This window comes from Struthio camelus, chromosome 3 (assembly GCF_040807025.1).
Source record: "Struthio camelus isolate bStrCam1 chromosome 3, bStrCam1.hap1, whole genome shotgun sequence".
Lineage (NCBI taxonomy): Eukaryota > Metazoa > Chordata > Aves > Struthioniformes > Struthionidae > Struthio > Struthio camelus.
Genome location: NC_090944.1, coordinates 107,523,563 through 107,550,090, shown reverse-complemented (window position 1 = coordinate 107,550,090; position 26,528 = coordinate 107,523,563). Strand labels below are relative to the sequence as shown.

Genomic DNA, 26,528 nt, shown 5'->3' with positions numbered 1-26,528 from the left:
TCCTTAGACAGCAATCTCATTACATACAGGCCTTGCTGCCAGCCTTTTGCTATTTAATGAAAGTCACGCATGTCCCAGAAAGACTGGGGCTGCTGCCACCCTGTGAACAGGAGTGGGTCTGGCTTTTTTGGCAATGCCAAAGGCACCAGGTCAAGGAGGGCAGAGAGATGGTTTGATGGCTTGAGTTGAAGGCTGCTGGGGATGCTAGGGTTAGCTGAGGCATGAGGAAGTCCAGGATGTTGCAAAGACTGCTTGGAGCTGCTGAGGTGGTTCCCGGGGGATGAGACTAATTGGCCTTGACATGGTGTGTAAACAGATAAAAGGGAAGCAAAGGGTCCATCCTCCTGCACTGTGTAATGGGACTTGCTGAAGCTCCTTTGGCCTCTCAAGCAACTGAAGGAGGATTTCAGAGTGCGGTGTTTGTAGGGAGGTAGATCATAATCCAAGAAGACCAGCTTTGGGGTGGCAGAGTGAGAAATCGAAATTGCCCCCATTTAAATGTGGATAAGTGCCTGGTAGGGAAACCATGCCTTTAAAATACAAGGCAAAGAGTTTGGGTACCTGAGGTATGTTCTCAGTTATGCTCCTAAGTAAGTAGGTAGTTCTGAGCAAGTTGTGAAACCCCCCCTGCCATGGTTTCCGTGCATATATGGGTAGATAATAACAAACTTGCATTGTCTAATGGAGGCTTAATGCATTATTTAAAATGTTTTGAGATGCTAGGATGAGAAAGACTACTACAGATGAGGGAAATATGTCTTGTACTAACATTTAGATTTCACATTGTGAACATTGTGTCCTTTTGGTGGGTTGAACATGTTTTCAGGGCTCCATGGATGGAGCAGTTCAGGGCTCCATGAATGGAGTTTCATCTTCACTTGATGCTGAAGATGACTTGTCTGCTCCTTTGGCCTGGGGCGGGCTGAGTCCTGATCTGGGCTTAGCTGTAACATCAAGCCCAACAGCCCTTTTCCTGAATATTTGAATATTGAAATTTTGATTGGATTGGACCTGGAAGGGCAGTCAGCACCCAAAGCTATCTTTGGGCTCATGGAGGCTGCAGAACGCCAAGTGGTGGGCATTTGGCATATGTGACCAAGGAGTGTGTGACTCCTGGTATTCTGGGGTTTGGGTTTCCAGCACCTGGCTGCTCTTTTGTAAGCTGGGGTGCAGCGATGACTCCAGGGTGAGATTGCTGTGTCCTTAGCACAGCTGGGCTTTGCCCTTGCCTGCCTTTCCAGGACTTGACAAATAGCCTCCAGAGAGAGAACGTGTGAGCTCATGAGCCCTTTTCACCTGTAGACCTTCAATTTGAATCCAGCCCTTGTTAGTTTCTGAAAATGGTTATCCTCTGTTCGCTCCTCTGAGCTTCTCTCTCACTTGTCATGAGATGCTGCAAAGCCCACTGCTGGTGCTGGTGATGGTTTCATTGCTGTCTCTGCCCTGGGCGATGGTACTCCAGAATGACTGAGCAGAGTTCATGGGCCTGTGCTGAGCATAACATCAGACAGAAGAAATGGTCTTAAGCTCTTTGACATTCTCCTTTGCTACCTCAAATATTTTCTAAGGTGATGGCACTTAGGACATCTGAGATTTATACCGTTTCTTAAGGGGCTTAGTGCCAGAACTTCTCTCCCAGGTGTGAAAAGTTGGGCCGTAGCAGTTCTTTGTCCCCAAGTGCAGTAGTCTGCTGGTTGAAGCAATATAATAAGGAAACTGTTGAAGAGACTGATTGCACTATTACAGAATGAGAAATCCTGCTTCTGGTAACCTCCTGCAATTCTGCTTTTATTTTTCATCCCCAGAAAATGTTCTACACCTGCTGTTCTTCCAGCAGGGAAGCCCTGTCCCTCTCACCCCTGCCGGCATTTGGCAGTAAAGTAGCCAGTGAAACAAATGGTATGCTACTGTGAGGCAATCCTAGCATGGAAAAATTTGGGACTGAAAAAGATTTATTAAATTGATCTACCTGCCTGCAGGGATATAGTTGTGTGGCAGGAGGCTGTGGGACTTCAGACAGGTACCATGTAAGTGGGTGATGGGGCACAATAGAGGTATCTTGTTCTTTGCCTCTTTGGAGGAGGTGAGGAGATGTTCTCTTTAGGTTTGATATCTGTTGTAAAGACTCTGGCTCAGTGTCCCCCAACTGACGTCTGGTTTGCTGATTAAGGCATTTGCAGTCTGATAGTGACCGAGGGAGGGAGGGAAGGAGGAGTGCTTTTTGAGAAAACGCAGGTCTGGGAAGTAGAGAGGCTCAATAGTGAGGGAAGGCGTGAGGAACCCCGCCCTGCCCCAAGGAGGTGACTGCGACTCTGCCAAGCAGCGGATATCTTTGTCTCTTCTTTGCGTCCCCTAATTGCTCTATTATCTAATATCTGAAAGATTGTTTCTGTGCAAAGACATGCTGCAGTGGAAGCTCCTGCATGCTGCCAGGACTGGATGAATTGGAGGAGAAGAGAACTGGTAACCTGTCTAGAGTTCAGCCCAGCTCCTTCCTAGAAAGGGTAATCAATGATTTGCTTTGCTTTCCTGAAGGAGACAAGTTGAGTATGTCTTCATTTGAGTGAGAGTAAGGCCAAAGTTGACCTGCTGCCTGCTTCTAAATGTCAAGAGCAAGGCAGGTAGGACAAGCTAGTCCTCCTCCTAAGCTTCCAACAGAGATCAGCACAGTAGGAGTTAGAGCCTTCTCTGTACTTTGTTGAGGTATAAAACGAATTTCTTTGAAAGTCAGCTCCAATTCTGTGTGGCTTTTTTCTCGCGTGCCATGGCATCTCTTGATACTGTGTTTATCTTTTAGGTGTGCTGCTAAAAGACTTCCCTTCTGATCACGCATCCCTCTTTGGACCTCTCCTACCATGCCAGGCCTGTGTCAGCTTTGGCACAGAGTGTGTTGGCCCATTCCTAGGCCTAAACACTTTTAGGCTGTTCTCCCTTAATCCCTTCCTTGTTTAACCTGAGTGCTTTGAGATCTGGCTTTGTAATGCGTACAAAGGGACAACAGTTTGAGGGGGAGATGAATGAGTTCGTGCATGGGTGCTTCTGTCTGGCAGTATTCATCTATCTCTTTTCCCCGGGTGCCTAGCCATGCAAGTTCACCTTCTCTTCCTGGGAGTTTGTGTTTTGGTGAATATAGCTATTTGGAGTGTCGTGGGCTGTCTCCAGTCATGAGCCGGTAGCTAGAACATCTGCTGGAACATCTGAAACCTGGTTCCTTTGGATCCTCAAAGAGAGTCTGAAGATTGATTTTGAGTGCACCATAGGGCTTAGAGGAAGAAAAGGAAGATGAGGGGAGGAAACCAGATGTGGCTGAAGTTTGGGAGACTATGTATTGAAAGGAAGATAGATCTGTGGGATGGAGAGAGAGAAGAAGGTAGGAAGGAGCAGAGACAGAACTAGAGAGAGCGAGCCATTTTGTTGTATTAAGATTCCCGAAGGGGCAATAATAGCACCTGACACCAATGGCAGTAAATTATGAGCCTGAGGTTAAAGCCAATGGTTTATCATTTAGATTGATGGGCTGCCTGGCTACCTTCCCAGTCCTGCTGTCTGTCTTTTTTCTCAGAGCTCTGAAGCCTGGTAAGAAGGTATTAGGCTAAAGCCATTCCTTGGCTGCAGACCAGGGAGAGGAGATCAAACGGGCATACGGCACCGTTGGCTTGTGTGGCTTGGGAAGTGGCTTAGGGAGATGTCCTGGTGACATTGATGCTAGTGACATTGTGTGAGGCCTGAGCTCCTGGTTTGACTCTGAGGGGTACGTAGGTCTGGAGGGAGCAAATTTGGGCAAGGGAGTCCATGATGGGCCATCTCAGGGTACTTGAGTGGTGCACTAACTGAGCAAGTGAGTGGCGGGTAACGTTGCCTTGCTGAGAAGAACCTGAAAATGGCACCTCTAAGCAAAAAGAGAAGGCTCCCCCTCAGCAGCTCCCACAATCTCTGCACGTGAATGAACAGGGTTGGGCTCTTGACCTCTTTATTGTCTTTACATCTTTCACAGCACTGCAGAGATTAATTCCTACTGAACAGCAGAAGGCAAAGCCCAGTCTCTCATTTCTGCTGACAGTGGTTTATGGTGGGCTGCCAGTAAGCCACAGAGCGCATCTTTCAGCAAAGCCTAGAGACCCTAACTGCAGCAATGACAGAATTAGTCTAACTGTGATTTGAGGTGAGGTGAAAGGCTGCCCCAGCATGGACAATAGGTATCCGAGGGTGGCTGTTCCCCAGCATCTCCCTGCTCTGCCTCTCGTGTTACCTGTTGTGTGTCCTTTTTGCGGAAGGTTACCAAAGGCTGTTTTGTTTCTTGTTTTGACACAGTACAGTGTAGAAGGATAGTGCTGGCACACTCTTTCTCTGAATTCAGCCCAAGTAGCCTCAAGGGCTTGGCAGATTAAGAAGCTTTGCTGCAACCTGTTTATACTTTCCAGCAAGACCAGTTAGTAGATGCTGCTTGGAAGTGAATAGAGAAGGTCAGGACCTTCTCTGCATCCCTGTCTGGAATAGGGAAGCATTGTCCTCAGCTCCTTTGTCTTTGCTGTGGACTAGAAGGACTGCCTGGGTTGGGTCCCAAAGTGACTGCTTGGTTGGCTAGATACCTCTCCCTGCCCACTCCTCCTTCAGCATGTGGCTCATTGTGATACAAATATCTCATCCGTTGCCTGGGAAGAAAAGGAGTTTGCAGGCAACTTTGCCGTATGCTGTCACTGCCCATGTTGTATTTGGTCTGCCAATGAACGGATCTTTCAGGCCTGGTAAGGTACGTCTTTTACTTGTGGTAACATTGGCTGAAAAGGTGAAAGCCTTACGGTTAACTTATTTGGAGGAACTGTGAGGTGAGCTTGAGGAGATTGGAAAGGGTAAATGGCTGTTTGGAACCACCTCCCCTCCCCCCTCCTTATTCCTCGTGTAGTTCAGAGGGTTTGCGAGGGTGATGTCTTTTTTTTTTTTTGCTCTCCTTTCTGGCTTCATTATATAGCCCGAGAAACTGAAACAAGCAGAAGAGACAGGTTTAGGCTTCTGTGTTTGTCCCCCGCTACCATCACCGCCACCACTAAGTGCTGAATTCCCAACTTAACTTACAAAAGTGATCAGTCTTTTAGAAGTCAGCACCCACAAGATAGCAAGGTCTGCTACTGAGTATGCTTAAAAACCAACGGTAGGAAGAAATGGAAAACAAGAGCCCGTTTGTCTCTTTCTCTTCCCCTTATGCATCATAGCACCATATCTCTGACTCAGGACACTTTCCACATCCAGCACCTCTTGGCGCTGGTGTTTATTAATGCTGGGCTTTTGTGCTCCAGTTTTACCACCGCAGACTGCAGGCAGGAAGCTTGTCCCACAGCGTGTCTGAAAGACTTGAGAGCACAGGAGCCATTACTGTTCAATGGGCAGAAGCTGGCTGAGCTTTTAGGACCTTCAAGTCTGTGATTAGAGTAAACAATCTAGGAAATGCTGTTTTGGGGAAAAGCTTTGGCTGAGTAGAATAGCCAGCCCGGCTGTCAACAACACAGCTGTCCTTGGCGTGGGCTGGGGTTTAGCTCTGATTTTCTGCCTTAGCTCTGCATAGCCTCTCCTTTGTTGGCTCACAGGAGAACTGCACTGCTGGGCTCTGCTCTTTCTTTCCTTAAGCCTGTTGATGTCAATGGGAGTTTTGGGCACTGGTCCATAGCTCTTCTCACAGGAGGAGGCACTCAGTAGAGGCAGTGCTTCTCGTGTAGATGGGGACAGGGTTAAACCAGCACAGATTCACCTCAAAAACTCTCTGCCTTTCTCCTCCAGAGCTGTCTTCCCACATACGTGCTTCTTGTTCGGCTGCAATTAATTTTGAAGAAATGACGATAGATATGTCAGGGTTTTTTTTTTTTTTTTTTTTAAATGCAGATTTTCAAAAGGGTAGTAGGTGCTTTGGTCGCCGCAGGTAAACTAAAACACATCAGTGAAGGTACTTCAAAGGAACTCTATTAAGTTTACCCTTTTTCATCATTGAAAATGATATTTTTCAGTCTCCTTTTGGACTTTGCTTGCTCATGCAAAGTACTTTCCATAGAAATGAATTTGAAAAACTGAGGATTCTGTAAAGAGTGTTAGGAACTTTACATAACTGAAAGTCTGTGGTTGTGTCTGTGTTAGGGTGGAAACTGTATAGATAAAAAATCATTATATTTTAAAATCTTGATGTAACCTTGCAAGCTATCACTTTGTCTTGGTATGTTTGATCATAGAGGAACTAGGTTGAGTGGTTACACAAAGGATGAAACCCTGTCCAGTAGTCTGCGAGTTGCTTTGCAGCCTTACTATAGGCATGCCTGTTTTTGACAGCATAGGTGTTATCTTTTGCCTACTTTTGGACAGTTTGGAAGCTCCCTAGCTTGCATATCGCTTCATGGGCTAGTATAGGTGTAGATCATCTTAAAGGGAAAGCAACTCAGATGTTTGATTTTCTTAATGCCGTAAATGCATACTAATTACATTGCAGGTGGTGTGGTTTGAAGCTGGGGAACCCACCATGGGTCAGGGAGTGCAATTGAGTTTATTCAGGAAAGTCTGTTGCCACTATTATTTGCTCTACGTACAGGAAAGACAGACAAACCTCATGCAAGAACGTGGTGTACCTGGCTAGATGGTAAGGCTGCGTATTGAACATATATTAAGGTAAGTCTCAAAATCTAAGCTGCAGTGCTTTCTTCAGAACTCTGAAATAGCACAGTGGCTTTGTGATACGTGTATTATCATAATAGGTCTGAATTTAGTGTGTTATAAAATAAAACTCTTAACTTATTTTCAATTTAATATAATTTCCTGTTAGTCTTTGAATCACATGGCCAGCTCTCTTATCTTTAAGTGTTTTTAGAGGACTGAGTGTAATTGTGCGCAGTGAAAGTAGTGCTCTTGCAAAATGCATTTGAACCAGAGGGAGATGCTCCTGGTACTTCCTCTTTTTAGTATTCTTGTGTCTCTTCTTTCATCATATCCCTGGTATTCTTTTCAGGTCTCTAATAAGTGATGAGAAAAGTGTGAAAGGCATTTTTGATGTGCTAATTTTTCCAGTTTGCATTTTGCAGTCTCTTCTGCTGTGGGCAGTTAGGCTAAACATCTTATGGAAAGACCCTAGAGATGAGTGAAATGGTAAACCACAAGAAGCTGAAAATATTAGATGGCTATCTAATGGGGCTGCTGGTAGGGTTAGAAGTAGAAAGCAGCAGTAATTACTGCCGCAATTTTGAAACTTGCCAATGGTGCTTGGTCCACAGCATAAAACTCTACTGAATTGAAACACTAGTTCATTTGCTTTCCAGATGCAAGCATCCAAGTCATTCAAACACCCTCAAAACTATTCATGTAAATGTGGTATAAATTCTTGCTTTTATTATCAACCTCTGTCTGCCCGGAGGATCTTAATGAACTTGGACTTGAGACAGTCAGATCTGCCTTTGTACTCTGCTTTTTCTTCTTTTAATGAGTTGATCTGAACTTTTGCCCTTCTCCGGTGTGATGGGTGAACAAGCCCTCTTCTTCCTAGGACGTAACCATTCCATAGGCATGAGGTGGACTGAAATCTGGAATGAAAAAAAGAAAGACCTAAACAATTTGTGTGTTAAAGTTGATATGTGTGTTACGAGCACTGGTGTGTGCTGTACAGGCTGTGGTATGTAGCTTACAGGCTATTAAGTTGAAGGTTTATTTCCAGATATTTGGAGAGTGGAGCTTGATGCTGACAGTGGGCTGGCATATGCTAAGTAAGCAGTTTTCCAGCTGTTTTTTTTAGTAAGTGCAGCTCTAAGGGTTACTGTACCCTGCCTATTTGGAAGTGTAGTGGTCTGCCTCTGGCTCTCAGCAGGCACATCACTGCACCTGCGTGGGGGAGGTTCGCAATATTAGCAGGAGTGATGAGTGTCCAGTGCCGGCACCCATGGACAGGTGGCGATGGTGAAACTCAGTGCATTGAAATGCCCAGGGAAAAGTGCTGCTTGCTGAATTGATTTCATTGCTCCTCACATCATACCGGCTTCCCTGGACCAGCTTCTGTGCCATCTTGGGCCATGCGCAGCCATGAGGACTTGGACAAGAGGATGCAAAAGGGTATCAAAAGCTAGGAGTGCTCATCACTAGTGCTGAAGGGAGCCATATACCTACTTAGGAGGAAGGACAAAGCACCAGGCAGGGGCTATGGGTTCCTCTGAAATCCTTGCAAGCTGCTCACCCATGTGCTGGCCTAGGCCAGCCCTCTCAACGGTGGTAGTTGAGAGCGGTGAATTCAGTCACAAGCTCTGAGTTTTTTGTGCACAAACAGCACTCCAGGCCTGGTGTGCTGTGAGACAGGTGTGGGCAGGCAGTGTTGCACTGGGGCCTGGCGCAGGTCTCAGGCATGGGAGAATGTTCTCTGAGCACAGTAGTTAATTACATGGTATATAAATGGGTTGGCTCCCTGGAGTAAGAGGTCTTTATCTTACTAGTCAGCCAACTAGCCACTTCAGCGTGCTCCCTTGTCACTAATGCATATGTGAGATTCAAGGGGGGAAGAAACAGCAGGACAAGTAGGTTGTAGGGTGGAGATTGTGGGAACAGTTGGGTTATTTCATCATTTCTTTCTGTGATTATTAATATTCTACTATTCCTACCTCCTCGTTACTTATATATGCGGACAAAAAATGGTCTTTCTGGTCTGTTGATCATCATCTGGCCTGTAACTGTTTTATGTAAAATTATTTTTATATGCCTGTGCAAACAATTAGAATCTCTTACAAACAGACATAGTCATGTGAAAGCAGAAGACTCTGAAATACGCTTCAGGGCTCTGCAGACGTGATGTGCACGTGTGCGTCGGAGGGGTGGGAGGAAGGAGTGAGACTGCCATGTGTTCAGACTCGGTGGAACCCAGGCAGGCCCCATGGCTCAGGATGTTTGCTTGTTTGTTTGTTTGTTTTAGACAGGCTTGTTTTGGCTTCCCAGAGCTGTTTATGCAGTCAGTCTGCATTTGGCTTCTTCAAAGTTTCTCCCCCATCCACAAATCAAAGTTCTTGTACAAAGATGGGACCTTGTGTGTTTTTTGTTTAAAATTGCCTTCGTGGGTGCCCCCAGCAGCACTGACTGAACCCAAGGCAGAGGTTTTTCCAAAAGGGTAAAATCCTGTACTGCACTCAACTGGAGAGAGGACAGCAGGTGATTCCAGGTCACCTTTTGAGGCTTCCATTCTGAAAAACAGGCTATGCTTGCCTTCCGTGCCATTGAAAAATCCTTTCCATGATTTAGTACAATGAGTATGCCCATGTTGCACTATTTTGAGAAGTCCCACTCAGACTGCTCCTCTGGCTAAGAATCAGCTGAAAATGTGCATGCTCCAGGTTCCCCTCAAACAAACCCATTGCTGTCTGTTGGGCGTTTTCTGTGGATGATAAGAGAGAGATACGGTGTCGGGTGTGTTTTTTTGTTTTTGTTGTTTTAAACCTCCTGGGGAGCCTCTTGTGCTAGCTGTATCCTTTAGGGCAGGTTTTTGGGCTGACAAGCAGGCAATCAGGCCCGAGAGCTTATCCTGTTAACCATAAATACTTGATACCACCATCTAAAACATTCAGATTGACGCTAAAACATGAAGAAATTGGCTTAAAAATCTAGAGACTTGAAACAATTTGGGACTGTTTCTTCTTTTGCTGTCCGTGTATATAGCTATCCTTTCTTCTGCTGGGGAGAACCTGTGTGAGTGTGCAGGACTCTTCTGGAAACCTGGTGTCCCAGATTTCCAGGCTGTTCCCTGTCTGTCTGGTATGCATGAGGCCCTGTCCACTGGTCTCTGAAACCGTATAGCCTTTCTAGGGTCTTGTAGTGTTCTCAGTGAGCCACGGACGGTGTTAAGGTGGTCTGGGATACGCTTTGCTAGGGCCTGTGTGCTTTGAGTTTGCAGCAGCTATCTGTGAATCCTGTTTTTCCTTGTGTTCTGGAAGCATCACAGTTGACAAGAGTCGCTGCTTTTTTCTTCTTTCCCATGGTATAGAGCTATGTGACTTTCAGAGCCTTCTCCATGTCCTTCTCCTTAAAGGAAGCTATGTTTATTATATTGCCTGAGTAGTACTAATGTTTTAACCCCTTCCTGGTGTGCTCAGGGAACAGTGTGTGAACAGTAAAGAAGCCGAAGCGTCTGGGGCTGCTCGTTTCGAACCTTGCAGAGGAAATCAGCCCGTAGCACCACTGTCTCCCATGTGCTGCAGCACCGTTCTGAAGGGAACGGGATAATGGCGTAGGAGGCAGAACGCCTTCTAGCCTAACTCTGCCAGCGGCAAAAATCGGTGGGGAGGGAGGGGTTTGTAGTCGCATCTAAGCCAGGGCTTCAGTTAACGGTCACAGGCTGGGACTGTGAAAGTGAGTCAAACTGTAGAGACATCAGATAATATGTTAGACTAGACTGGGCATTCCCTGTGGACAGCTTCGGAGCCAAGACTAGGAATCAAGGGAGGAAACAGTCACGTTGGCAACATTGAATCAAAGGCCTTGTAAGCTTTTTCTCAGGAGCCTCTACCATGCCTGCCAGCTGTGAAACTAGAACCTCCTGTCCCTTCATGCTCTTCCCTTTGCTAAGCTCTAGTGAACAGGAGGAGCTAGCCTAGCATTTGAGGTCTGGTAATTTTGTCATATGCGAATGAGTGATAGAGAATTAATGAATCCTGCCCCTTCCTTATATTTTTGTTATTCCACAGGTGCTGGAGTTTTCAGTCAAGTCTGTTTCCTGTACAAATGGAGTTTTGCATTTTTCAGGCCTCAAAGAAAACTCAGAAAGGGATTTGGGTTGGCGAGGAGTGAATAGATGAACCATCTGATGTACCCTGCAGATCAGCAGACTCAGACTCTGCCAGACCAGCAGGGGAAGCGGCTGCTGAGCCAGACACTCTCCGTATAGCGTGTTCAGTTCCCTGGTCCCCAAATTCAAATCAAAGGGCTAGTAGCGAAAGTGCCAGGGTGAATCTGGCCCATTTCGTCTGTGCCTAGGGAAATAAGGCTTCCATATGGATCCAGAGCATATTGGCAAGCCATATGCCACGGAGATGACCCAGGAGCAGTACAAAGCCAGAGTCATCTACAGACGGGCACAAAATCTGTTTGCTTGGACTCTGAATGTGTAAGCAGGTACCTATGTTTGCATTAGCTGTGGTTTTAGCGTCATCTTTGGAGAGGGCTCCAAAAAACAGCCTGTAAGCTGAATAATGTTATCTGCTCTCTGGGCTGTGGGAGCAGTGGGAATCCAGATGCTCTGCCAGATGGCAGGCCTTCCTGAGCAGGCTTTGGCTCAAACTTTTCCATAGTGGGCATCAGCCAGACCCAGCAGCCTGTTATGATCACCTGCTCGTCTTTCTGGGTTGAGGTTCAACTGGTTCACTCTGATGTACAGAGCAATCCATATTAGGAAGACTTGCTGTTCCTGTGGTTAAGACCAACCTGTGAATCAGTAAATTTGGGTCATAGTCTTTTTCCCCCCCCCCCCCCTCCCCAAATTTGCTATAGGTACTTTCTCATTTCTCCTCAGCAATGATAGCTGAACCCCTCCCAGTAGCACATAAAATCAGGTGACTAATGACACCATGTTGGAGGGGATTTTGTGACCACAGAAGTTATTTTGTTGTGGTTTTCATTCTTTACTGTCTGCTGAGTGTGTGATCCCAGACAAGTCCCTGGAGTACACGTTTTTGGTCTTTGCTGTTTTATTTTTTAATTTTTAATTTAATTTGAATTTGTTCTGGGTGTTGATCACTCTGTGATCAGCGCTTCCTCTGCTGCCCTGTCCAGAGGTACTAAGCAGTCAGTATTCGCTCTAAAATAAAGGCCACTGGTTCATAGCACTTGCTGGCCAGATGTGCTGCGGGGAAAACTGAGGCTGCCCTGTCTCATGGAGGGAAGAAGTCCTACATGAGCGTGTCAGGACACGAAATGTGTTGATGTTTTGAAGGGACTTCTGATAGAGTGGCAGAAAAATGCATTAGTAACTAGTAATAATTAACAAATAATGAAATAGAAATAACTTTCTAAAGAGTTCAAAGGCTTTTTCGAGTATTCCACAGTACCACCACAGCTTACAGTCTTTAGGTGCTTGAGTTTGTTTTTACAGGGAAGGACTATTGGCCAAAACACTTGATTTAGCTAGTATTTTAGAGTGATATGAGGTTGTTTAACCTCACAGCTGAGCAGTCTTCAGACTATGATAGATGATAATTGTGATTTAAGACTGTAGGCAAAATACAGCCCTCCTACTGTTGTCCTGCTGGGGACAGATTGGGCAGAGGCCTGGTGCCCACATATGACATGGGAACACGTTGGGCACTGCAGCCTTGCACCCCTGGGTGCAGGCAATGGGGCGTTCCCCTGGCACGGAGCAGTCGCTGCCTGGCTTAGCACTGTACGGAGGGCAAGGCGAATGCAGAATACCTTCAGATGGCAGCTGGGGAAGGCCTGATCGCCTGGTTTCTGTGCTGATCTGAAATCATATATGTCTGAGAGTTTGAGCTCTGACTTTTCTTGGCTCAGAGATGGCTAGATAGCGATCTGTATCAATTGGAGGTGCCTGCATGTCCCTGCGATATCCCTTCTCTCTGAGCCTCCTTCTGATTTTGCCCAATTAGGGTAAGTCTGCTTACTGGAGTTGCTTCAGCTTTACAGCAGTAAAGAGAAGCCTGTGACCTACTCCTCTTCCTTACAGTTTTTGTATTGCAGGCCTACAAGGTGATGCCCAAATCCTAGTACTAGTGCTCAGTGCCAAGGAATTTAAAAAAACAAAAAAAAACCAAAAAAACCCGTGAAATCAGCCTACAAAATGGTTTTCAAAGGTTTTTTTTTTTTTTTTTTTTTTTTTTTTTTTTTTGCTTGTTAACCGTACTGATCAGGAGGGAAAACCCGACCTTGCTTTTGTAGGGTGCCTGTCACCATATCAGTGGAATGGCAGCAGAGCCAAGGCCCTATTCCCTTATCCCTTGCGCCCTAGTGGGTGGGCATAAAGCATGGCTGCGCTGGGGTGGGGGGTTGTTACTTTGCACTACTTGGCTGAGTGGGAGGTGACTAGCACAGGGCATCAGGCCATGATGTTTTCTTGTGGAGTACCTACAGCTGTCAGGTCAGGGAGACGCTGGAAGCTTCAGCCTCACTGCTGAGCTCTGGTGGGGCCTTGTGGGTGTTTCAAGCTTGGCTTCTGGCAGGGCAGGCAGGGTGGGGGAGAGCTGCCCTTGGGGACAGCTGACCCCCTTCCTTTCATTCAATCCGTGCTTCAGAAAGGGCCACTTTAAAATCCCCTGCTTTTTGATGGTGTGAGGCTGCTAGCAGTTTGTCTGGCTGCGTGTGTCCTGCCCCCCGCCCAACATCTTTTCTGTGGCTAGCCCCTGGCCCCCCGCAGCCCCCCCAGACCAGCGTGCCCCATGCCACGCGGTGGGATGGAGGTGGGACTCGGTCAAGCAGAAGGCTGGAGCTGCAGCATGCTGCACAATAGCCACTTTGTGCTGTGGCCTGACCTCATCTGCCCACCACGCTGCAGCTGTACCCCTGGCCTGTGTGCCGTTAACCCTCAGCACGCTGTCCACAGCTGCACAATGGCAGGGCAGGGGGCACGCTTTGTTTCGGGACTGGGCTGGCTGGTGGGAAGGCCGCTGTTCCCAGCCCAAGCCTGGCTCTGGGGGCTAAAGAGAGGAGGCCAGGCAGGCTTCTGGCTTCTCAAATGCCTTCCTGGGACAGAAGGGCTATGAGGCCGCACTGCTTCAGCCAACTCAGCGCGGGCACCCGGAGTGGCGTTGGACTGGAGCTTGTGCACTGGGAGTAGTGCTGGACTGGAACGCTCACATTGGCGTTGTTTCTGATGGTGTCCGCTTCACCTTGCTGTCACAGGAGACCCCCTTCACTCCTCCACTTCTCAGATGGCAAAGCCAATTCATCATTGTGGCTTTTTTTTTTTTTTTAAACTGTGTGGACATCACATCAGTGGGCACAATTTCTTCCTCCCTATCCTTATCTCAGCCACAGGTGAGGAGCAGCTGCCTATTACTTGTGCCTGATGCTGAATTTGGCCAGCCTTTTATTAAAGAGCAGCACTGAGTAAACCATTCCTTGGGGTAGTGTGTCCTTTTGGTAGATTTTCCCTTTCTTTTTGTTCCTGTCTGAAGACTTCTGCTATGATTTAAAGAGTGCAGTTTCTCTTTACATTGTAATGTTTCCTGGGGCATTGTAATGTTTCCTCCTTTGATTCTTTTTTTTTTTTTTTTTCCCCCAAACAAACAAAGCAACATCTTCAATCTATTTCTATACTTATTTTTTTATGATAGACATTCAGGCTTTGTCTGCCTTTTTTTTCCTGGAAGACTCTGGATGACTGGGAAGCTGGCTATAATACAAGAATTACAGAGCTGAAGATACATACATATATATATATATATATATATATTTTTTTTTTTTTTTTTTCTTGGTCTACTTAAAATTTTGTTTCCTGGCAAAAGCTTTAAAACTCTGCCATGTGACAATCAAAGTGCACCAGTCCTTTTATGAAGGGTCCTCAGCAAAACTAGAGAAAGGCAAACTTCTGGCATGGTTGATGCTCTCCTAAGTGAGAACACAGAGTTCTCACTGAACACAGAGTTTTTCAATTTTGAAGTCTTTTTCATGAAATCAGTGCAAACCCTTGTAAAATCCTTAAATCTGGATGAGCTGCTGTACATAAATATTTAACATTTGATGAAGCTTGTTAGTTTAATATAAATTAGTGGAATGATGGTAGATAGATAGAAGTTGGACTGAGTGTTCCTGTGCACACTTGCACCAAATCAACTAAAACTGTTTGGAAAAATTGTAATAGTAGAGCAGCATCTTACTGAAGACAGACCCATAGGTTTAAAACTACCAGTAGATAATAAAATTAAAGAGAAAATCAGCAGGCAAAAGAGCTGTTGCTCTGTCTTGTGGAGGTAGTGAAAATGAAACCATTGTAAAAATAGAAAAGTGCATATAAAAAGCAGGTCTAAAAGGAAGGGTGTTTATTAATATACAGGATGATATTTTACATTGTATGCTTATTTAAGAAATTGTCCACACTCCTAAATTTTTGAAAATTAAGCCACGATTAAGTCTTTAAACTGTTCATTGCTGGTTTTAAATATTTACTTTTGAACTGCCATATTGTGACACAAATTCATGCTTCTTAACGATTATACTATTCCTAGAGTGACTTGGCCTTAAGAATAGCTATGTTTTATTTGGTAATTTATTTTATAGTCATTTGAATGACACAGTTGTTTGTATACATAAACAAGTGCAGGTGTGCAACACTTACTGTCTGGGTTAGATTCAGAACTATTCAAATCAGTGTTAGAGGACTTAGCGTGCTACTGCCTAATTGGAGATTTCACCTGAAGCAAGGCTGAATTAGAGGGCTGTGCTTTAAGAGGAGCAGGGGTGGTGTTTCATCTCTGCTGTTAATGTGGTATTTTGATGTGGCAGTGATGTGTAGCAAAAACATATCAGCTCAGGGGTTCATTACAGCGTAAACATGCAACCCTCTAAGGGATCATTTCCAATCCCAGCAACTATCCTTTAAATCCAGGTCCAGGAGGGAGGGAGTCACTGGGTTAGGAGCAGAAAGTGTTTGTGTAACAGGAGGTGGGATAAGTGGGAGGGTTCTTAGGGTGAGTTAATTCTGCTATATTCTCAGAGTTTAACCATAAAATTCAGCCTTATTTTTAGAGCAAGACTCAATTCCTGTACCCTCAAAAAGACTTTCCACGCTTCCTTAGTCATTTCATTTCCTCCTTTTAAGCAGAAGCCACAGTAGATTATAAAATCAACTTTCCATCATGCAAATAATAGTACTTCCAAGTTCTAAGTTTTGGCTCTAATGCCAACAGTTCTGTCTGAGACCAACAGAAGAGACTCTTTAATTGAAATAAAGAGGCTGAGCACAGATGCTGCCTGTTTTTCTTCCATTTCCTTTCCTGCAGGTGGAAGGAAAGGTTTCAGAAACCAAACCCTACAGTTTATTCTCAACTCTGCTACTAATATTTTCTGTGACCCTGGGCAGATCGCTGCTCCTCTTCTTATCACAGCTCCCACAAAATAGCTTCAGAAACTACAACCACGCTTCCAGATTGGCCTAGTCATTAGGAGTAATCTCACAGTTATGAGTACGTTACCTTTTTTACAGGCCATTCTTCCTGGCTTTAGCCTACTGCTAGTCACGTGGCGAAATAAATGTTATTTCAGCTATCTGTGTGAACAGGAGTTAATGAATTGCTGCATCTCGTGGCTGGCTTGTGACGTGGAAATCTCTAGAGAGTTAGGATGAGAACAGGCTGCCTTGGAAAGTCCCTGGGCTGTTGCTAGGCAGCAGTATGTTTTAGCTTCCTAATCTGAAAGTCTGTCCTCAGGTTTGGGAAGGAATTGACCCTGGAAAGGGAAAACTGAGGGAAGGAAAACAGTACAAAATACTTGACTTCTGGTAAATCATGGCTTTATCATGCTGGGTGCATTGTGCAGAGAACGTGTGGCTGCCAGTGAAATGGAAGTGATTTGGTTTGATAAAGTAACGTTTAGGAACTGGCCTTTTTATTTTTAGCTGCAGGATTGTGTGGCTAGCTTGTTCTCCGTCCCTTCCTTCTCTCCCTCTATTTTGTCTCTTCTGAAGCTCTTGGATCCTTGTAGTGCAGCTGAAAGAGTGCAACGTAAGTGCTGTTGCTCTGCTTCCGGTCACCCGGTAATTTCAGAACCTGGACCTCTGCTGAGGTTTATGCTGCAGCTTTACACGCGTATGTGTCATGCCTTAATTTTACTAAGTCCGTCAAGAGGCACACCAGAGATCATTATTAACCAGCACAAATTCTTGTTATCTAGGACATCCCACTCTTGCTGCACACTGTGACCTCTTCAAACTGTAGCAATAGTGGGAATAGCATTAAGATCATCTTATGGTTAAAGCTTATCACTACACCATCAGCTAAAAGAGCACCTCCATTTTCTGCCAATAGCATAGGACTTAGGCTGAAGCTGAGCACTTGAATTCCTCTCGGTGAAGCCTGACTGGTTGTCCATCCACCTATAGGCTAATTCAGGCTCTTCAATCAATCTTTGTAAGCTTCTCTAAAGGTAGCTACACAGCTGCAATTCTTGTTTTCTGTTGTTCCTCCTTATGCATTTCAATAGGAAGCCAGGATGAGTAAAGTAAAGGTCTTAGTGTCTCAGCTAATTTGTAGTTGGGAAACAATGTGTTTGTGGCACCCTGATAGAGTCATTGGAGCAGCTGTGGGTAGGACCTTCCTAGTCAGTGGATCTAGCTGGGTTGGAGTGGAAGGTGCTGTACTTGCTCTCTGGCTGACACAGTCCTGGTGAAGCGGAGAGTCTCGCCCAGAATCACAGAGCTTGCCGTCAAGTGGGACGTGGCGGGGTATGTTCTGGTTGTCCAAGCCCTATTGTTAACAGTGCTGTTCTCCAAACAGCACTGTTCTCCAAAGGATAGGGTCTGAAACGAGGAATCCTATTTCCCACTTTCGTTGCTCCACCCTGCTCTTTCTCTCACAGACTTTATCCTATCAGTGAGCTGTTGTCTTGTGCTGTCTAGTTTGCCTTTCCTCATCCCCACCAGGTAGCATTTCACAGTAGTTTATAAGAAACGCTTACGGTGAGACCAGAGCTTTGGGAGGCCTCACAGCTGTTCATTTTGCCCTTCCCTGCACCCATGGGATTTGTCAGTCCCACCAGGTTCTCCCTTCCCCCGACTCTTTTTCACCGAGTGAGAGGTTGTGGAGGGTCTTAAAAAAAGGCAGTAACTTCACAGTAAATGCCAGCTATACAATAACTGCCTTGCAGCACAGCTGAGAATGGAGCTCTGCATTGTTCTATAGGAATTACCAGAGAATTACTTGGGTAGTTGGAGAGCACAGGCTTGGGTTTAGTCTAGTTCAGCAGTTCTTTGTCTCCTTCCACCAGGTTTGCGCAAAGACCTGTTGGAGTCCTTTTAGGTTAGAGGTTAATCCTTGGGGCTGTGCTGACATGGGAGCCTGTGTTTCGAAAGCAGACCTGAGGGGCAGAGGCATCAGGGATGGCCACGGCTAGCCCTTTGATGAATAATGAAGGCGGCAGTAAGATTCACCTGCCAAAGGATTGAAAGAAAGAGCTCAAAATCCTTGCAGCATCTCGCTTCTCTGAGATATGTACTTGGACAGCGAAGTGCACTTTCCCAAAGCCCCATACTACTCACAAGTTTCAGGACATGTTGCATTGCCTGTTTGTTTTCCAGGCACACAGTGGGCTATGAGTATGCTGAGGGCTGGATTTTGGGTCCTAGAGGCTAGCGCACATAGAAATAGCGAGTCGAGTGGGTTTTCAGTCCCCTTTCCAAGGCCTGGATGGCTGTGTGAGCGAGCGCTGCAAAGATGTGTTTGTGTGATGTAAAATGATGGAAGCTGGTAGAAGAATGGGATTTTTTTCTTTCAGCTGAACTTTCTGCTGGAAAAAAAATACTTTATTTTCACCTGAATTTTGGCTTCAGTTTTGTTTTTTGTGAGATTGTGGGTGTTTTTTTTTTTTCTTAAGATTTTTGACTTTCCAAGGCTCCCTTCACTGTATTGCTTTTGTCTTGTTTTCTACTGGAAAAAGAAGGAGGACTACAAATAAAAGGCAGCGATGACACAGTAAGGCCTCACTGTTTACCCTCTACTTTGGTAGGATGGTGGGACGTTTTTCATCAAGTCTTCTGCCTTAAGAATTCCAGCTGAAAAAACCCTCAGTTGCTTTGCTAAAGTGAGGGGAGGAAAAGTGCTTTCCCATACTTCACACAGTTTTCCAACCGTGTGAAGGATAGAAAGCAGTCAGGAGCTAGGGAAATCCATTATTTCTTTCAAAAGCTGATGGAGAAGTTTCTTCCTGACATGCCCCACCACCAAGTTTTTCACTGTGAAAGAAGTAGTTGAAGTCATTTTTATGGAAAAACTGTTTTCTGCTGAAGCCCTGTTTTTTCACTTCTAAGTGATTTTTTTTTGAAGGAAAAAATTATTTTACTCGCCAGCTTTCAAAATGCTTCCCCAAAACTGGGGTAGAGCTGCAACTCACCTGTTTATTTCTGTAGTTACACAGAATAATTGCTGTTTTAAGTACGTCCTCTTTGCTAAATTGTGCGGTTCATATATTATGACAGCTTTAATGGCTCTTACAGTATATGGCAAAGGCTTTTAGGACTATGAGCAGGTGCTTTTTACCTTGTTTTGTAATTCTAAACAAATATAATGAAAATAAATGTTAAATAATGGGGACAGCCACACTTACATTAAATAGACAATTTTTTTTCTTCATAAAAGGAAGATAAATTCACCTGCTTCAGGGCAGAGTGTAACCACTAATTGACAGAAATTAGGAAGAAACTTCCTTTTAGGAAGTTGTTCCATTGCTTTCTCTGTGGAATTTCTTGTACTTTATTTTTAAAAACTTCCAAAAGACAAGCTGATCTGCTGGGCTAGAGAACCTGAGATTAGGTTGATTGCTTGATGGCCATCTCTGGTAATTCTTATAGTCCTGTCTTTCATATCTCACTTAACTATCCATCCATCTTTTTTTTTTTTTTTTTTTTTTAAATTACATGTTGGTGAGCGGAGACTCCCTACGACCTCCCTCTCTCTCTGTTCCCTCGTGCTACTGCTACTAATCCCTGGATTCTACTTCTCTTTCAGAAGATGCTGCTTAAGAAGAATTGTGGAGCGAAGACTAGAGTTATTAAAATTCGTGTAAGTTGATGTTTTCTGGGGCAGTTCTTTCATCTTTCCACATATTTCTGAATGTGGAGATTCTCTTTGAAACTCTGAGTCCAGGAGATGATTTCTAGAAGTTTCCTTTGGCTTGATCAGCTGCATAACAAGAGCCTCTAATCTGGAGTACTGACTGCAGTTACAGTGTAGGGTGGGTGCTGGTGAGGCTAATAATACACTGGTCTTTCCATTTTGGAGACTATGAATTCGAAGATTCCTTGGAGTTAGAGTCTACGTCACCTGCTGTGAGCTCACACAGTTAAGCATAGCTGCTGTCACTGTCATTTAGATCCTTCTTGACCGGGAGAAGTGTTGATCTGAGGTAGTAGGTGGTGTTCAGCAGGAGTGAGAGGTACTGGTATATAGCTCTGGAAAGAGACTGTAGGCGCATGGTGCGTTGACAGCTGTAGATCTGTATGGGACGTGGGACTGAATGAGCCAGAAGAGAGAGCTAGGTTGCTTGGATGGCTTTGCAGCTGGGATGCCACTGCAGTGTCTGAACATCTCCTGCTTTTGAGTGCAAACATATGTAGCAGGGCTAGGTTTGCTCAAGACTCTCCTATTTGTACTTCGTGCTGCCTGCACCTCTTAGTCTTTGTCTCTAGCACCCCATCCCCTGACTCTTCAGCCAACCCTTATCTCCTTTGTGGGTACCTTGGTTCTGTGTCAGTCTGTGGCGTTGTGGGAGATCTGTGTGTGACTTGTATGCTGCAGCCAAACCAAATGCCTCAGTCCACCGAGTCCCCTGTGCTCCTCCACATGTTTGTGATACATGGACAAAAACAGCGAAAGGAGAAGAAAACAGATGTCCCTTGTGGTAGAACTTTTACTTTCACTGCAGTAAGTATAGCCAGCAATGATGCCTTGAACAAGGGATGAGTGACAGAACTAGATCCTTCAGGGTGTACACTTTGCCCAACAGAAAATGGGATCAATACCTTGGTGTGCGTAGAAGTGCTACTGTGCCTCTCCATGCTGTTGGGTGCCCCTCCTTGCCACTACTTTGTGGGTGAATTTGGGAGGGGGAGCAGATAGAACTGGCTAGAGTCTTGTGCAGAGCTGGATAGTATTTTTCTACTTCTATGCCTTCTGCCAGGGCACGTCACTCCTGTCTTCTAGTAGCCCCGCCATAACCTGATATCTGATCGTACACATTAATCCTGGTCTGTTATGTATTCTCTTGTGCTCCTACCTGAATTGCTGTCAATGGAGCTGTATCCTCCTGTGCCCTGTGAGCTGTCCCCAAGCTGTGCCTGTCCTTCAGACCTCCTGACAGTCTAATCCTGTTACTGTGTTTTAGCACTGCTTGTTTATCACCTTCCTTTATCCCTGCCCCGCATGCTTTTGGTCTTTTTTTTTCTTGATGTCTCTGGACTGCAGTTATTTCCAGTGCAAGGTGATAGCAGTCCCCCCAGTCCAGGCTTTCAGTGACACCTCAGTGGGGCAGTTTCCCCTGACATCGTGAGCTCATTATTCCAGCTTGCTCTGTGCCCCTGGAGAATCTGAGAGACTGAATCATCCCTTTACTCCCTACTGAGCCCACGTCAGCTCGCACTAAAGTAAATAGCAGAAACTGGGAGCAGGCCCTTCTGACAGATGGCACAAAATCCATGTTTCTCTAGCCAGCCTTACCAAGCTGAGACAATGCATCTCTCTACCTGAGGTGCTTGTGTGGTTTCCATGACAATAGCACATGATACTTCACAGTCTCTAGTTGCTTTTTCATGATGGCAGAGCTGTTAGTTAAAGCAGTGTATTTGCTTCCATCTTTTGAAGTGATTGCAAATCCCCGCTTTATGTACCCAGCTTAGAAAGAAGGCAGAAGGTCCTTGGCAGAATACCTTTCTGAGGTGCCTCATCTTTGGAAACGGCCGAGAGAGGTCAGTACCTCTGAAGAACGATACTTTGCTCTCACCTCAGTCCAGCCAGTAAGACATACTTATCACTTAATTTCTTCTCAGTGGTGCCCAGTGATGGGACAGGAAGCAATGCACATAAGCTGAAACATAGGAAATTCTGTCTCTGAATGTAAGAAAACACTTTTTTACTGTGAGGGTAGTTGAACACTTGAACAGGTTTCCCACAGGGGTTGTGGAGTCTCCGTCCTTGGAGATGCTCAAAACCCAACTGAACACAGTCATGGGTAATCTGCTCTGAGCAGGGTGTTCGACTAGACAATCTCCAGAGGTGCCTTCTAACCTCAGCAATTCTGTGATGCTGGGCTCTTGCTCAGCACTCAGTAACTGAGAGCACTCAGGGACTTTAGTTGACTTGGGAGGGCTGTTCTGAACCCTATAGAATAAGGCCTTTTTAAGGGGACAGCAGGAGGCGAGGTGAGACTCCTGGTTCTCTGCTGCTGAGGGTCTTTTGATACAAATTCAGTGCTGTGACTTTGGCACTGTGGTTAGAGTGGAGGAAATGAAGACAGACCTCTATTAGCAAGCAGGCTGACAAGCTATTATAGGAAGAACCTGACAACTTTCTGCATGTCTGAACATGAAACATCACCATGTGCACCGGTTTGGTGGTTGTTGCTTGTGTCGCTGCAGCCCTGAGAAGCCCTACTGTACCAAGACTTCTTTCTCGGCATAAGTAAAGAGCATGCAGTCCCTTTCTGAACTCAGGTGGGCAGCAAAATCCAGACAGCAGAGAAGTGGATGGAGAGGCGTGAATGAACTGATCTGAGGAGCAGGCAGACAGAGAAACAGTGTTGCCTGATGGTTTATGTGGGGAGTTTGAGTCAAGGGTCCCTGCTTTCTGCCCACATCTCTGCTGCAGAATAGCTTGAGGGGGAAAGGATTATGCTTCCCTCATGGCTTGCGTTCCCCTTCTGTGTGAGGGTGATGGTGACAGTGACTTGTCAGTCAGGAGACATGCTTAGCACAGTAACGTCAGTGAAGCATTTTCATACTGCTTTTGATGAGGACAGTGTGTCACGTGGTTGTGAGATAATAGTGACTTTTAAAACTACCATCCTGACTGATATTTTTGTTGCCCTGACATCTTTGGGCTTTGCTGTTGTGTCAAGACACAAGGTGATGCTGTCCCATGCATCATCCTAGCTATGCTGTTTGTCCCTCTCCTGTCAGAAGAGCCTCCCAAGGGAATATCAGGTGGAGGGGCGCTATCTTTGTTCCCTGGCACTGGAACACTGTTTCAACCTTTGAAAACATTCATGCTCCTTGGGAGTCTTTCTGGAGCAGAGACCTGGGCTGGATTTTGTTTTTCCATGCGCTGCTTTAACCCTAAGATGCCGCCCTGTCATTGTTCCCAGTACTTCAGCTTCCTGTGGGCCAGCTCAGGCAGTGTTAGGCTACAGCCTTTCCATTCAGTCAGCAGTTCTTAAGCAGGATGCTGGGACAGTGACGTGACGAGTTTAAGAATGTAGACAGATTAAGGTAGAGAGATTAATAAATCTCCTAAATATGCAGTGGCTCAGTCATCTTTGAAACATTTTCAGGAGCAGCAACTATGAGAGGTCACAGCCTGTGGTGAGGAAAAATGTCTCCTCCCTTCTGTCCCCCCCCACCGCAGTTTGTAAAGGATAATGAAAAAGGAGGATCAGCCCCAGTGGGCAGGCAAGCAGAGATAAATCAGAGGTGGCAGCGTGTATATGAAGTATGGATTTGTGTATAATGGATACATGTAGCGTAGCACGGGTCAGTGCAGGGTGTGGAGTAGGAGTGGGCACTCCTGGGTGTTACATGGTGAAGTAGGCAATGTGTGCGTGCAGATGTGGTAAGTGGTGCCTCAAAGTGTCAGCCAGTGTAATGTGTGTAAGAAGAAGCCAGGTGTTAGGTATGAGTGAGAGGGGCACATGCACATATGCAGGTATTTTAACATCCAGAGCCCGTCTGTGTGGAGCAGGGGGGGTGTTGTGTGGAGATACTTTCTTAGCTCTAGAAGGAGAATGACTCTATGAGCACATGCTCACGGAGTATAACTACCTCAGTCCCGGACCAGGCGCAGTCAGCTGCAATTTTTCATGCAGTACTCTACGGGGCTACATGGAAATGCCCACCATGAGCCAGCTCTGTGAATGTATAGAGACCCATTTTCCAGAATCTTTCAATAATATCACAGGTCTTTAATTCCCCAGACTCTCTTGGGGTGAGGGTTACGATTCTGTCATCTAGCACTATTTTTGATCTTCCTTCACATAGTCCGACATGGAATCTCTGAATGGGGTCAGTGGAGTTGTGCTTATCTCAACAGCAGTAGGTGGGTAGAAGACACAACTGGCAAGCCCCTGGCTATCTTGAGAACTCTTGTTGGGGCAGACAGAGAGGGAGTAAGGATTTCAAGACTGATGTGATAACAGGCCTGATCAGAGAGATGTTTTCTGCCATGTAAAAATAAAATAAGAAATTTTAAATCAAAACATAAACCTCTTGGGCTTTTACTTTGATCTTATCAGTGCTTGAGAATGCCCTCTGCTTGGACAGGGGCCAGATCTGTGGAATGACTTCCCTTTCTCTTATCTCTAGTGTCTGCATCCTAAAAGGCCAGTGCAGAAACATGCTGGGTTTTCTTCTCCTAAAACAAGGGACCTTTTCAGCTTGGAGCTGAGCAGGAGATATGCTGGCCTGAGCTCCCTTGGCAAGGGCCTGAATTATTCGCAAATGTCAAGGCATAGTAGGTGACAGAGCAATATTGGTGCAGATCTCTGCTTCTGGTTGCAGAGTAAGGAGCAAGGAATTCAAAAAGCCAGAGGACTCTGTGTGTGTGTGTGTGTGTGTATATATATGTATATATATATACACACATATATGCACAGAAGCACACCTGTTGCGCCTTCCATCAGAGGCTCCCAAGGTGCTTTGCAAGCATTGCTGAATATAGCATCCTAAAGGCAATTAAATATCATGATTGCAATTTCGGAGTGAATTAAACTGACAGCAGAGAATGTGACTTGCCCAAAGTGAGACAATGTGAGGAAAACTGAGGTTTCAACTTTGGTCCTTGGACCACGTTTCTTGAGATGTATCTGTATCCATACATATCAACAGCCCTGACATGTCAGGTAGCAGAGACCCAAACTGCAGCTTGCCAACAGTTTGTCAAACCTTCCTGGTTATCTTTGCTATGTGACTGAGTGCTTAAACCCAAACAGGCCCTTGGAAGCAAGGAGAGAGCCTCATCTCCCTGGCCAGTTGTGTCCTTCGGTTACTTACTGGCAGAGTGCTCTCATGGAGATTATAGTGCTCCGGTAACCTAGAATGAAATACAGGCTCTTTGTCTCCTGTTGATGGACACATCTCTGCTGAGCTCAATGGAGCAGGTTTTCAGCTAAATCAGGGCATGAATGGGTATTTGCCTGTTGGGACAATCAGCTCCCCCCATGCTTCTCTCAGCCAAGCCAAATGACTATCTTTAGACATTGTTCTGTTTAGCACTGCTTTTATTGGGTTCAGTGGCAAAGCCCAGTCAACCTTCAGCCTGTCTATAGCACCTAGAGGAGAGACTGCCATGTATCTCTTTCTTTAGCTTCATTAAAGAAAAGAACATTTAATACTGCCTGCTTTTAATAAATTCCTGCCATGTATCCCCTTGGCCCCGTTATGTTATATAAGTGCTTGCAGAATAGTCATTGTGGAGTGACTGAGAGCTCTGTAATCAAGACAGTGCTGGGAAAACAGCTGGTGGTGAGTTAGAACTCCAAGATCCTGTTTTCAGTTCTGCCCTTGCCCTGTGGTGTGATTGGGGTCGCGGAGCTGGTTTATGAACGGGATGGGGGTGGGGGGTGGCGAGAGGCAGAAGGGTGGTTAAGACTGAGGGGCAGCCCCATGGCCAGCTGCCCTGGGGCAGCCCTGTGTGTCTGCTGTGGTTGGCTGTGCTGTGGTTCAGGGGTCAGTGAGCACTGGCTAAGAAGGGCTGTGGGCAAAGCAAGTTCCACAGAGAGAAGGAGCCGGGATTCGGTAGCTTTTGGGTTGCTCCTGGGTGATGGAGCAGAGAGAGGGGTAACAGACAGTTGAAGATCACAGCACAGTGACAGAGCCACTGTGTTTTCTGGCAAGAGTGTCAAGTCCAAGATGGTAGGTTAGGCACATCCCTTTACTGCCACATTTGGGGTCCCTGAAGTTGCTCCCTGCTCCCCTCTGTTCACATGGCTGTGAGAACTTGGCACCCATTCCCTCTTGCAGTCCCTAGTGCTGTAATCCTCTTTTCCCACATACCTCCTCCATAATTCACCCACTTCGTGTGCTTGGCTTCCAAGGCTGGAGCAGTTTGTCCAGAGGCAAGCGCACTGTGTCAGCATGTGTTCACAGCCTGCTAATACCAGGCTGATTAATACTTATTTTGCAGTTTTAATTTGGGTTCCCTTTAAGTTGAAAGCAGAGTGCTGCTCTATGCCAGCCTGTCTGGCTGGAGGGAATCAGGTTGCCCTGACTGCCTGCAAACTGGAGGCTTCATGTGCCCAAGTATGCTCCATGCACCAGCTTTGTGAGAGCGCTGGGACTTGGGGTTCCCAGTGTGAAAGGAGAAGGACTGAGGGTCACGCAATTTTGATTGCTTTGGAGGCAGCAAGGATGTCCTTCCTGCACATGGAGGGTTGGAGATAGGAAGGCGGGGAGGAAGCAGAGGACATGGTCATGTTGTCTGTGCACAAACCAAAACTCATGAAGACTCTACTCAAGTGTAGTTGAGAGAATAAGGGCCAGATTGTGCTGTGTCTGTGTTTTCTGGGAACTTCCCTTTTATGCCTACACCTGCTCCTGCTCAGGCACACATGAACCCTGGGGCGTGTGCAGGGAAGCACAGGCCATATTGGATCAGAGAAGGAGAGAAGGT

General features: G+C 45.9%; 1 protein-coding gene across 8 annotated transcripts in view; it reads left to right on the top strand.

Moving 5' to 3' along the window:
- The window catches only part of LOC104144971 (uncharacterized), a 58,639-nt gene that overhangs the window by 22,866 nt on the left and 9,245 nt on the right, over nucleotides 1-26,528 (top strand). For 5 of the 8 annotated variants that reach the window (XR_011140350.1, XM_068939573.1, XM_009676247.2 and 2 more), the window contains one exon: nucleotides 19,662-19,715. The exons of 2 other annotated variants lie outside the window; for them this stretch is intronic. Coding sequence is in view for 5 of the 6 variants with exons in the window: in XM_068939573.1 (XP_068795674.1) it covers nucleotides 19,662-19,715 (54 nt within the window). In the remaining variant the exon portion in view is untranslated. The remainder of the gene's footprint in view (nucleotides 1-19,661; nucleotides 19,716-26,528) is intronic. One more of the 8 variants, XM_009676248.2, reaches the window with a different exon arrangement.